We start from the raw sequence: 13850 nt of genomic DNA, 5'->3' as shown, positions 1-13850 counted from the left end.
TACTCTTGGGTTTCATCGCAGACGTTAATGTCTGTCTTCATGGGTTTCATTAACGTCATGAGACATTATTATTCATTGTCCAAAATTAACCAGTTCTTAATGAGCTTCAAAAATAGAAATTACCTGATCAGAGCAAATGCAGACAAAAAGCAATAAATATATATTCATGGTTAGATTAATGCATGTGGTTATATCAAGGTTTGTTGATTTTGAGCTGTAATTATCATTTATTCAAATTTCTCTCTATCACTCCTCCCCAGCTTGGCCTGAAAGTTAATTGCAAGGTTGTAATATTATAATACAGTCGTCTTTATTTCTTCATTTTTAGCCGAGGACAGTGTGGCTTTATGCGTGGAAACATTTGTCTGTCGGTCAGCTTTCGTCCAAATTCAAATAAATTATATGACATTGGTTTTCTCTGCTATTATTCTGCACAGACAAAATTGCTCCCTGAATGAGTAGGAGTAATTCGGAGCACACCAGTTCCACTCTTTTCTCTATGGAGTCCTGTTCATTAAAGGAAAAAAGGTGCTGTCATTCTTCAGGAAAAGTTTCTTTCTTTTGTCCACTTCACAGCAGAAGGTCTCGACATAAAGAGAGCCAGCACACTGAGCAGTTCTCAGTAATGAAACTCCCACACTGAGATCTGCTCTAATATGGTTAATTCTGTAGGAAAGGAGCTGTCCGACCAGACAAACGGTTGAGCATCCAGTTGGATTCAGCCCTGTTCTGTCTCACTCACCAACACATCTCCAGTGTGTTCTGTTCTGTGCCGCGCCGTGCTGTCTGCGAGTGTGTCCTGCATGAAGGACAAAACTAGCAGTGCTTGCCAGAAAGAAGCAGCACCCAGCATTTTACTGTTATAGCATCCAGGACAAACAGGGCTACTGACTCACCAGTTATGAATGAGTCGAGGGGCTGCTGGTTAAACTCTGTCTGCTGCTTGTTTGCAGTAGATATGAGTGTTCACTAACCAAAGTGTCATGAAGGGTAAAAATATGCATTTTCTTTTTCTTTGTTTTGTGTCACTGACGTGACGAACAAACACCACAGTTCTTTATTAAAGTGCATCTCATGGCAGACTGATCAACAGAGAGACTGCAGTGAGGGAACATGATAAAACCAGCAGAGCAGAGACTGACTATTATTAGCCTGCTAGTGTTCTGCTATTGTTAGTTTATTGTACATTCTGGACTAATTATCCTGCAGAGCTCAGTTTGCTTGGCATAGAGGACAAAAAAGCAACAGTGTATGTGACCTCAGCTGGGGTGACTGCATGGATGACTTGAGAAAATATTTCTTATTGTGTCTTTTTGCATGTTCTCTGAATAGAATTGTTTTTAAAGCTAAGGATGTGATATGAAGCTTTTCCCCTCCTGCACTCCTGTCATCGATTTACTTCGCAGTCATTGTATTTCCTTGAGTCTCAGCTAGGAGCGAGTTCTTAAAACTAACTGAAAAGATAAGAAACTAAGCCAAACTTTCGTACTGTGTCCCCTCAGGGCCGCTGGTTCTGGCGTGTGCGTAGGAACAGGGTTCTGGATAACTACCCCATGCCAATCGGTCACTTTTGGAGGGGTCTCCCTGGCGACATTGATGCTGCATATGAGAGACATGATGGCAGGTTCGTCTTCTTTAAAGGTAAGCAGATAATACTGGTGCACATACCGATGGATGCATGCTTCCTATTCTGTAAATGATGACTATGATGACTTGTCTTGCACACTCATGCTGTTACTATTCTTACATGTATTCTCTTTTTGTAAAGGATTTATGTCACCTTGATACCAAATATGAGAAGTCAAATGGGATTAATTCAGTTTATTGCTTAGTAACTGTAAAGAAAAATGCATATTAGTGGATGTAAGCTTGCAGTTTTCAGCCTCCAACAATCAGTGGAAACAGCGGAGATGACTGATTAGATTTTGGTAAAAAGAGGTCAAAGGTCAGGGTCCCTTTGACCGCACATCCATCCCAATCACGAATGTGCTAATGAATGACTGGAGGAATTTATTTATTTATTTAATTTGGCACAACCATTCACTTAGACTCAAGGCTGAACTGATCAGATTGTAGAGGTCAAAGGTTAAGGTCAAAATTCATAATAAAAGAATTCATGCATTGGGCATTTATAACAAGGCATCCAGGCTTGAGAAAGTAATTCCAGGTTATGCAGTTTAAAAAATAAAAAGATAAAAGTTAGATAAAGAAGATAAGCGATGTGAGATAAACACATCTGTATCTAGTGTGTAGGTCCAGGTGTTATCATAAATCAGTCTGTCTTGCTAATGTCAAAGTTGAAATATTCTATTTGTTTCACCTTTATAGATCAGGTATTTACTTTTTCTGGACATATGGACCATAAATATATCTCACATAAACATGTGCACTCTCGTGCATAGAAAACAAAAAAACCCTCACATCTGGTTTCTTTTTTACAACCCGAGTACAGTTTCAATCCATTATATGAGCAGTAAAACTGACTGCAGCTTTTTCTATCTTCTACAGATAATGTTGAAGATATCCTTAGTCCCACTTCCTTAAGAAAGCAACAGTACATAATGTGTTCACCATGCTGAGTATTAATCTTTTTTAGAACAGCTCATTATTTTGGCACAGACTCTGAGAGCAGCTTGTCTTTTACAACAGCGAATAAAGTTGAATGAAAAAAGAAGAACTCGGCTGCTTGATTCTGGGTGCTTCGGGCTTTCAGGCAGCTGTTGATAATGAGGAGAATGATGTCATCGGCAAGACTCTGCATGACATTTGGCGAGAAGCCATTAAGCAAAGGAAGAGTGAGACAAAGGAAGAGGAAAGAGGGAGGGAAGCAAGGAAACTGGCAGAGTATAAGATTAAGGGGGACAAGCACAACAATAGGATGCCTATTATGAACACCTGTATTTAAACCCATCGCATCAGTCAATGCATTTACTTTCTCTGGTGGTGACTAAAGCAATCACTCATCACTGTTGTGCACAAGTTCTTGCAGACTTGTGAAATAGAGTTTTCAATCATGGGCCAAGAAACAAGCACAGCTTCAGGCACAACCAGCTGATCTTAAGACAAGCCCACATCAGCTGATACCATTCAACACCTCCAAAATCCAAACCTCATATCGCCTGCGCTCTTTATGGTGCATCTGCAAGCCACTTCTCAACCCACCTCAACTCAATCCTAAGTTTTCATGATACTTTGACTCAGTGACATATCTTTGTGATTAATGAGCAATATTATGTGCTACTACTTTGAATTGAAATACTAAAACAGGTTTCACTTAAATTGTGTGTCAATGCTGATGAATTTTGTGGCTCCAGCTAAGACATGTTTTGTTATAAACTCTGGATTATAGTAGTCTCGACCGTTGTAGCTACAAATAATGGCCCAAAAGGATTTTCTTCCTTTGGTGATTTTGGGATCTGAAATGTGGTTTTGAGTAATAGTTATGGCAACTGTTTTAATTCAGACACCAAATATTAACACTGTACATGTTTTTACATTAGCAATAAACTGAACTGTTTTTTGTTTATTATTTTATATCCAAACTAGAAACTAGAAGCACAGAAAAGCCAGCCTGACAAATCAAACTAAAGCACAATGGAGACAGTAAAGAAACCCTGACACACAGTCTAGAGATCTGCTCATGCAGAAAAATTGCTGTTTCTACCGCTCCACCAGCCCTTCAATCAACCTGTAAGGCTCCTGGGTATATTTTTTCATCACTGCCCAATTTCTACATTCGAGCTCATCGCTTAAGCCAAAACACAAAGTCTTACGATATTCTGCTGTTGTACAAATATCCTGCATCTGTGCATTCTCTGAAATACAGTAATACATGGATGAATTGATGTTTGTATTGTACTGATTTACTGTAGTGCGGTAAAGTAAATCTTTACTGTAAGCCAGTTGCACAGCTGTTGTGTTACCCAGAGGTTTCCCTGCTGCTCTGGTCCAAAACAAGGCCAGCTGTAATAGAAACAACATTCATCCCTGTAGAAAAAGATTTCCAGGGGAAAAAAAGGCATCGGATTTTTATGTCACTGAAGTGCTCTGGCATTGCCTTGAAAAGCTGTGGAGTAAGTCATGGGATTTTACATGAGGGCTGTGCACCGCAGGAACCCTGGGAAGCATTGCGTCAACCTCTTGTACTATCCAGATGCTGAGTGTAGAGCTTTCTTTTTAAATGAGGAGCAAGGGGCCAGAAGTGGGTGGATGGATGGGCGGGTGAGGGAAAGGCAGAATGAAGCCAAAAGGAGATGTAATGGTGAAACACAGTCCCCCTGTCAGATACTGTGAGAAACAATAAAACGTTGCCTTCAGCAACAAAATGTGCTTTAGCCTGACATGAGACAAGCCACTCCTTGTGCATAATTACAGGCCAAACCCAAACTCTGTAATCAGGGATGTCGTACTCACTTCTGCTGAGTTTTTTTTTGATTGCTTGCCAATAATCCATTATTGCATTCTTATTATTTACAAGTGTGTGTAAATGCTGGCTTGGTTTGTGGGACTGTTCTTATCCGTAATTGCTAGCAAATTAAACATGTGTGCATGAGCATTCTCGAAGGTTTATGATGTGTGGGTAACCATATATATGTCATATACAATGTGATTGTGTGTGGTAACATTTTCCATATAAGGGTAAGAGTGGATAGGGGAATGCTCCAATGTATACATCAGAAAGCATCACATAAAATTTCTCTCCTCTCCTCAGGAAACAGATTCTGGCTTTTCAGAGAGGCTAACCTGGAACCAGGCTACCCACTTGAGCTAGTCGATTATGGTATAGATATTCCCTACGACCGAATAGATACAGCCATCTGGTGGGAGCCATCCGGCTACACTTACTTCTTTCAAGGAGACAGGTAATATAGCCCTATACTCTGTCTGAGTGACACTGAACTGTGAGTATATTGCATTAAAAGGATATCAGTAGTTTGGTTGCTTTTGGCAAGTTCTTGCAGGGTCACTTGACAAATCAAATGTTTAATCTAAGGAGTGTTAAACACAATAGGGTCATGTTTATCACTGTGTAGCATCTCCTTTGTTTAACAACAGTCCACAAATGTGTGGGAACCGACGTTTACAGACTCATGAGAGACCGCTTGCTGAAATTTTCAGAGAGGAATATCGTCCCACTCTTGTGTGACGTGGGATATGAGCTGCTCAACAGTCCTGGGCCTTCTGTGTTGTACTGTTGGTTTCATGATGTGCCAAACGTTTTTAGCTGGTGACTGCAGGCAGCCCAGTTCAACACCCAGACACTTCTACTACAAAACCTCCCTTTGTAAGAGATGCAGTATGCAGTTTAACATTGTCTTCTTGAAATATATAATTTCTTCCCTTAAAAAACAAAAAAAGGGCATCTGGTGGGAACATTTGTTTCTGTAAAAACTGTAGAAAACTTTCAGTGGTAATGGTGCCTTTTGATGCCTTTAGGCTCTCCTGGTACACAGTCATGTTACCAATCTGTTGTCCGTTAGCCTAATTAGTTGCTTCACCTGTTTTTTCTTAGTCCTACTTGCATTTCCAGCCCTTTGTTGCTCTCGCTGCATTTTTTCCGAGATATATTAATGTCCTCAAATTCAAAATTAGCTTTTTCATGAAACAGTGAAATGTGTCAATTTAAGAATTTGATACTTTGTGTTCTGTTGTTAATAAAATTAGTGTTTATGAGCAAATTATTGCATTCTGTTTTTATTGAGGGCAGCAATGTCTTGAAAAACCTAGTGATCAACTTGCACTCGTCCCAGCTACAAAGGTCAACAGCAATTTGTTGATTGGTCCAGCTTTGTTCCAGACTGGAATATCTCACCAGTTAGATGCTAAATTGCTACGACATCTAGTACAGACCGTCATGCTCAATAAATGATGAATCTTACTCATTTTGGCAGTCCACAGACTTTTCCTCTGTCACTATCATGATATCAGTATCATGATTGTAGTGAATTCACTCTCATCCTGGCTGATGTGAGATGGATTTCAGACATTGACTCCCTAGATTTTATGACCAAATACCAGCAGAAATAAAACTGTAAGAACAGCCTTTTTTTCACTCATCTGTTTTTATTCTATATAGAATAAAAATCTACTCCTTTTGGAAATCATGTTTCAGTTACTCAGAAGCCATCCATAAACCTTGTTGTGAGCTGATTGATGTAGGAACTATTTTTAACTGAACTACAGCCCGTAACCGTACCACTGTGCAGAAAAGCTCATGTCAAACATACTTTATTTTCACTACCATGAAGTGAGTGGTTTGACTTTGGTGCATGAAAATACACGCCCTGAAGGTTTATGTGTACAGAACGCTCACAGCATATTAACTCACAGAACTACAAGTATTCTGTGGAAGCGGTACTGTGATATGCACTCTGTGCAGACCCAGCATGTAGTGTACTGAGGAAGACGTCTGCTCTGTTCTTGTTTAGACAGTTGATAAACAGTATCAACCTTCTCCCGCTTTCTGTCTTCAGGTACTGGCGCTTCAACGAGCAGTCTCGCTCAGCTGACAGAGGCTACCCGAAGTCAATCAGTGTCTGGGGAACGTCAGTGCCCTCTAATCCCAAGGGGGCCTTCCTCAGCGATGATGGAGGTGAGCGGTGTGGTTTCTGTGTATGTGTTTGTGTTTGGAAAGGGGAGAAGAGGGTCTGTGGCAGACTGAGACATGCCTGAAACAAAGAATCAGGGTGTGGTCAGTCATCAGGAGATGGGGGAGGGTGTGGGTGTGATTTTGAACTGACATGTGAAATGCTTCTGGCTTTACTGTGCATTATTGGAGAGGAGTGATTCAGTGTCTTGACTCCTAGGGACGCAAATTTATAGTTTATGAGTTTCATGTAATTGAATTATTTTGAATTCTATTCTTGTCAATTTGAATTATTTTTTGCTCACTATTTGTTTAACTTGGTAGCTGACTTCTATTAAGAGTTGTTGTGCACACTCTTGTTGAGATAATTTATGAAATCACTGATTTCATAAAACGTGCTGTCTTTAGTGGCTGTTTTTCAGTTGAATGGTGTTCAAAAGCAACATCAATTCATAAATAATAGATGAAAACTAGACCAAAACTGCATACTTTTATAGCATACAGTTTGTACTTCCACCTCTTTGTTGATTAAGAGAGTGCAAACAGGGATTCTTCATCTGATTGCCTCATTGAAGTCCCTCAGCTTGTTAGTTTTATTGATTTTAATACTATAATAATCCAAAAAAGGTGATTTTGAGCTTTGCTATGATTGGATTTATTGAACATTCTGGGTGGGGAGTTCTTTTTCTTTGCAGATATGTTAGAAATAAGCAATTATTGGACTGACAGTAGCCACTTGAGTAATTTTAATTGCCTCAACTGAACACAGAGAAAATTTAGAGTAAAATATTGAAGTTATTAAAGCAACAGTTTGACTTTTTGATAAATATATTAATCTTATTTTTTTGCCAAGAGGCTCAATATAATTTAGATTTTTTTTTTAAATGATCATGTTAGCGTAGCTCAGTATAAACCTTCAAATTATGGAGAAACCACCTACTTCTCTCTAATGGGGAACAAATACAGACTGTTATTCTCTCTAAGATGTACAAATATCTTGTTTAATCACGTACAGCTGTCAGTTATCTGGTAACTCTTTAAAGATCTCTCAAAAACTCTAATTATTCTTTTAGTCATGCTTTAACATTCTTTGTGGGCTCATGTTTTCTCCATTTATATTTCAGCATACACCTACTTCTATAAGGGTTCCAAGTACTGGAAGTTTGACAACCACCGTATGAAAAGCGAACCGGGCTATCCAAAATCCATCCTGAGAGATTTCATGGGCTGCAGCGTGGACCTGGATCCCGACAGAGACACGGACACAGACTCGGGCCGCAAATACCCAGACGTAAGCCGCCCGCCATTTAACCCCGACGCAGGACGTGATGGCGACAAGGGCAAAGACCGGGACGGAACAGATCGCGGGGGAACGGACAAAGACAAAGGCTCAGACGGTGACAAAGATCAAGACTCTCGCGAGGGACGTGAGGAGAAGACCAATGAGGTGGATGTGGTACTGAAGGTGGACGACAGCCAAGAGCGGACCATGAGCATCCTGATGGTAACCATCCCACTGGTCCTGGTGCTGTGCATCCTGGGACTGATCTATGCCATCATCAACACGCTGCAGAGCAAAGGGGCACCACGCCTGCTGGTGCACTGCAAACGCTCACTTCAGGACTGGGTCTGACCCCTGATGTTAGGTCTTTGAACGCTGAACTTGATTTAAACCTTAGATGCCCCCTCCTCCTCTAATCTAGCCCTCTTCCCAGTGATCCATCTGTCTCCAGTCTCTGTGCTCAGTGGCTCCTGCAGCTCTGTGGTAGTAGATCCATGCAAATACTGTAATGATACATACACACAAACTAGACGCGAGCGTAACTTATGTCTTACATTTTCAAACACACACACAGACACACACCTCTCTAACCTCCTCCTGTCTCCCATGGTGCTCTACAATGCAGTGACTGTAGTCTATTTATATGAGAGAAGTTTGCACATAGTTTTGTTCTTTTTGTTTTGGTTCATTTTATGTGACTTTTTTGTTGTTGTTGTTATTATTACTTCTAAAGCAGGAAGGCCGGTCTATTCTCTCTCACATCTCTGCTCCGCCCTCCTCCTTCCCCTAATCTCCGTAGGGGCTTTTTCCTCGCTAATAACCTGACATCAGCTTATGCTATCTCAGTTGCCACAAAAGGAAGAAATTTAAAGCATTAAAAAGATTTGTAGACAGGCCACAGTGCTTCAAGTGGGGTCCAGAAGGGTTCTTTCCTTCCTCTCATCAGCTCCGTGTTTCTTGTCTTTCCTTTTCTCTGCAGGAGAATCTGTGAAGAGGTGTTTTGGGACCTGCAACGAGCTCAGATATTATTCTCTTTGACTCTTGTTGATGGTGATTAGGGTGTGATTGTAAGTCTGAAGGTTAATTCAGAGTTCAGATTGTTAGTCAGAGGAGGGCAGGTTTGTTTTTAAACCATTAAATCTTATTGTTGCAGTCTCTCCTATTTATGTTAATAATAACTCTGTATTCACTGTGAGATCTGAGAAGGTTACATGTATATCAGTCAAACAGGGTTTAAACAAACAAGATAATAAAGCCAGAGCTGTGCGGCTATTACATACTTTTAATTTCTTGTAACCTTCTGGTGAACATATTATTTATTTAGACAATGCAAAGTAGTGAAAAAAGACATTTTGCTAGGTATATGATACAGTAGCCTAAGACTGACAATTGGCTGTTTAACTTCATTGACAAACAAATCGATGCACTCTGCAGACACCCAGTGTTGCTCTGTCTATGTCTATATCCACTTTTGTCTCCGGAAAAGATTTAGTTTTCCAGTCCGGCAGCTATAAAAGCTTTTAAGCTTTTCAACCTCACTCATGTTTTTTATGCCAGTAGACAGAATTAACTAGCAACACAGTCACATAATTCTATAGATAATTCTAGATAGAAACACTGGCACTGCAAATAAATTAACCCTTTAAGGTCAGATGACTAATGCCTTCCATATCTTGTGTTCACACTGATGGACAGTAGGTCTGCCTTCTTTCTTTCCCTTATTTGGAAGCTTGTCTTGTTAAAGAGCTCTCTGGCTGAAAGGATAAATAGACTATAAAGGGGACCTCTTCCTTTAGTTCTCAACTGTGGGGCTAATTCTCAGAGATCCTCTTTTATGTCAAAAATAAGACCTGTCCTTTGTGCCGTGAAGGAGACGGACTAATAGTTAATGAACAAAGTCAGCTCACTGTGAAATAACACAGGAGGGAGAGCATCTGGGTGTGCGAGAGACATAAAAGGGGGAAACAAAGCTAAGGCTGTTACAGAGCATTCACGGAGTGCAGCTCGTCTACCATGCAGTACATAATGCATCTTTTACTGCTAGTATTTTTTAAAGAGACTTCTGGGATGATATGCAGTCTTACTGTAAGCACCAGGGTGGGCTCAGGCCATGAGGGCTTATGTGAACACAGACTAATCCTCCTCATCAAATAACAGCAGGTGTGCGCAAATGCCGTTAACCTCTAAACTAAACTTTGACCTTACTGAGTCAAAACAGTCGGCTTTCGTTTCATCTCTCAAGAAGGCATGCACAGAAAATTGCCTCTTTATTACACGGAGTTCTCAGTCTTTGTCAGTGCATTCAGACACACACTGGAAAATTGGTGTAAAACGGTGACTACGCTGATAAAGAGTCATGAAAGGCTAAAACCAGGTGTGGTGACCTTTTAAAGTCAACATTTTTCTTAATGGCAGCAATTTATCTCATCGTGATGAGTTTATGCCTGAAGATAAGGCATAAAATGAGTGTGTGAGTGAAAGTGTTTAGAAGTTTGATTTCAGACATAAATTGGAGGAAGGTTTATCTGAAGTAGCATTTAGAACTAAGCTGCCACTCTGACCTGGGGGGTGGGGGGTTGGCTCAGCTCACCCAGCTCAGGTTACACAAATGGGGAGGGTATCGAGAGTCTGAATTTCTTGCAGCTGAGAAAAGGAAAGGGGGAAGGAGGACTGAGGGAACACGCCTGACCTCGGCTCCCTGAGCTTGCAAAGTTTAGATCTCAGGAATAAGGAAGGGTGGGAAGAAGGAGGAGACAAAGAGAAGAGGGAGAGAGAGTTGGCAACAACCCATGTGACCCAGATTCCCTTGCAAGTTCAGCAGCAGTGCTGGCCAAAGAGGAAACTTTCGCTTAGAGTAGGTGACAGGCCTCGTTTAAGAAAGCTTGTCAAAGTGTTTCACTTGTAGTTTTGTATAAGCACATGCATGCTTTAGAGCCTCCTTATTGGCAGCATTCATACTTATTTTCCATGGATCCAGTGCTCATGTCAGTGCAGGTGCAAAGCCATTTCTGCCTCGGTGCCTTTTAATAAAGCCCACATTTCCACAGGTGAAGAATCAAATATTCTAAAAGATTTTGAATAGTAGTTGGGGTCATTTCTGTGTTGCGGATATTATGGCAGACAGTCATGGGAGAATTTTTCTGTAGAGCATTGTCATATCCAAAACAATGTTTGGTGCCAGCTTTTTGCAGTTCTTGTCATTTTTTGGCTGAAATACATTAAACTTCTAAACTGGACACCAGCACTCTGTCCATGGATAAAGGTGTAAGTGCATTGGCCTAACCTGATACTGCTGTTCTGCTAGGCCTCCCACTAAGAGAAGATAGAGCAAAGTGAGACACCTAAGTAGTCAGACCTGAAGTTAACAGGATACCCATACTGAAAGGAGGAAAAGGAAGAGCAAACTCAGCCGTCACCAGAAGTCTGGAGATTGATCTGAGGCAGGTCGATAGCAGCTGCCAGGAAACGGTGTCCCGTGTCCATCCCTCATCTCCTCATCATGAAGCTTTTGTGGGGAAGGAGGGGTTGGCGGACGCAGCTAATCAGCTTTAAAAGCACTCCCTCCCCCTCTCCTCTACTGTCCTGCTCTTCCATTTGGTCCTTCAGGCACATCAATGAGCGTTCAGACAGCCCAGCGTCTGGACAGGCTCAGAAAGTGCCTACTCATTGCGCTAGACACCCAGTTGTTTATGGAGTTCTTCTTTATTAAGCCTCCTATTCTCCTCTATAACCTCCAAACAGAGAGCCCACAGGGAGTTAACCACTTCAAAGCTAAAGTAACCACTTCAAAAGTCTGAAAGAGAGGTCCAGTGCACCTGAGTTTGCCTCACGCAGAAACACAGTTTTGGTGATTCAGCAGTTTGAGCGATTTTCTGTGAGGGGACACTGGCGGGTTTAATACAGTTTATTTGTCTCAGGACACCAAGCAGAAGAGAAGTATTGAAAGGTTAGGAAAGAGATCTGTAAGATTGATTGATGCCTGTTTGTGTGCATGTAGAGGTGTTGAGTTAATCAGCCCTCCTCTCTATAAGCTAGGCCTGTGTTCTGACTGTAAATCTCCCACACGCCACGTCTCTCCACGCTCGGCCCAGCCCTCAAAGCCCGAGGGGATCATAATAAAAACAATGGCCTTCTCTCTCACTCTCTTTGTCCTCCCCCTATTTTCTGTCTCTCTAATACATACACACTAACACATTATTGTCACACACAACAAAGCTTGCTAGTAGATCCACCTACTTGTTCAGCAACTTTTAACACGATTTGCTTTGATTTTTGTTGATGTCACATTCAGATTCAAAGCTTGCAAAAGCTGAAGTTCATTTTGAAGTGCATACCCTTAATGCAAATTTTAGGTAAGGTTAGGATATGCTGATCTCAGTCTGAGCTTTCATCTCTCTCAGGATGTGTTTCTGTAAAGACTGCACGTTAAGCATTTCTCATTCAACCCTGATGTTTTGTTCTTTTTAATGAACATCTGTTAAAATCTCCACAATCGGTCTGAAGCCAGGTTGTATTGTAGCCGTGTCTTCTCTCTCCACACAGTGTGCTTTTTAGCTTGCAGCTTCCCACTGTCACAGTGTATCTCTGCACTGCCTAATCACTGCAAGCTTCAAAAAGTCGTTGCATCAGCCCTGTGCAAAACCCAAACTCTAGGAGAAAAAACAGATTAATAAATAACGAACTAAAAAAGATTAAAACAAAATCTGTTGGACTTGACAGACTGTTTTCCTGTTTCAGTTTGTCTTGGGTTAACTTTGTGGCTTACAGTGACCCCAGCCAAGGGGATTGTGGGTTGTCCAGATGCTTCTCTCTTTTCCCAGAGTGCATCTCAGCTTGCTCTCTGAGCCCATCCACTCTGAAACCACTCATCTGAAATCACCACTCGGCAAACCCGACCGCTCATCTCGGGAATGAAACAAAAACAGCACCTGACAAATGACTTTCAGCATCCGTCTGCAGCGGATCAGCTCTCGTCGTGCTTCAAACAGACACTGAAACTGTTGAGTAACTTAGGAAAACTGTTTCCATCCACTAACTGCAGCTACTATAGAGAAGAGTATATTTTGAAGGATTCAGTCACTTCTGTGCTGACCATCGATAATGAACCATGGCATCTCACAGCATCTCTTTTCATTACTGCCGGAGTAATGTTTCAGTGATTTTCTGAAAAAAAGAAAGAAAAAAAAAAACAAACAGAAAAAAAAACCTTCAACCCTGCGTGGGACTAGATGGAAAAAAAAAACTCTGTTTGTCTTTGATCATTTGTCTTATTTTGATTTGATTTGTGCATATTTTTCTCTCCAAACTTGATTTGTTTCTGTTAATAACATTCCAATTATTTTAATTTTGGGGGGTTTGGTTGTGTTTTTATTTTCTTTAGAAAATGTAAGATTTTATACATTTGTGTTGTGTGTTCACCTCTAGTAGAGTGTGTTAACAAGCCATGCTGGACATGTACACATTAAAATTTTCCTCTGAAAATATACAAATTTGTGTCTTTGTTCAGTTTGTGTAGTGACTGCGGCAGCACAACCTACAATCCTGCACAACTGCATACAGTACACACACCCTCTACTTTCTTCCTGCGGTGAGGTCACTGTCCATAGGGCCTTGCTTCCTGTCTCACACGGGACAGGCAGCACAACGGCCTTATGGACCCAGGGAAGGGAGGATGAGAGAGGGGAGGGGGGCATGGCAGATTGCCAGGAAACCATGTGAGCAAGAAGGAAGTTAGCAAGCAGTTTTTAGAGGCCTTATGAAGCAGCACAGGCAATGTTGTCATCACACAGAGAGGAAATTTCATTGTTCAAAGCACCACAACACAAACAGCAGAACTGCAGCCTGACAGCAAACTTTAATGAGATATTTCTGTGTAAGCAAGTTGTCTGCAAGACTAAATAAAGTGACACCTACTCTCATTCATGCAGGTGTAATTGCCCCAAATTCTTGCTACACTCAGAAAATAAAGCACCTTATTGTACC

At 41.2% G+C, this 13850-nt stretch overlaps 1 protein-coding gene across 2 annotated transcripts in view; it reads left to right on the top strand.

Annotated features, from left to right (window-relative positions):
* mmp15b (matrix metallopeptidase 15b) overlaps positions 1-13371 on the top strand; it is a 34022-nt gene extending 20651 nt beyond the window's left edge. For both annotated transcript variants that reach the window (XM_004539829.4, XM_024802491.2), the window contains exons 7-10: positions 1503-1641; positions 4712-4862; positions 6474-6592; positions 7711-13371. In XM_004539829.4, coding sequence (XP_004539886.1) covers positions 1503-1641; positions 4712-4862; positions 6474-6592; positions 7711-8219 — 918 coding nt within the window. In that variant the 3' untranslated portion in view covers positions 8220-13371. The remainder of the gene's footprint in view (positions 1-1502; positions 1642-4711; positions 4863-6473; positions 6593-7710) is intronic.
* The last annotated feature ends 479 nt before the right edge of the window (positions 13372-13850 follow it).

The sequence above is a fragment of the Maylandia zebra genome, linkage group LG1 (genome assembly GCF_041146795.1).
Source record: "Maylandia zebra isolate NMK-2024a linkage group LG1, Mzebra_GT3a, whole genome shotgun sequence".
Classification (NCBI taxonomy): Eukaryota; Metazoa; Chordata; class Actinopteri; order Cichliformes; family Cichlidae; genus Maylandia; species Maylandia zebra.
Note: the sequence above shows the minus strand (reverse complement) of the source record. Positions and strands in the feature narration are given on the sequence as shown.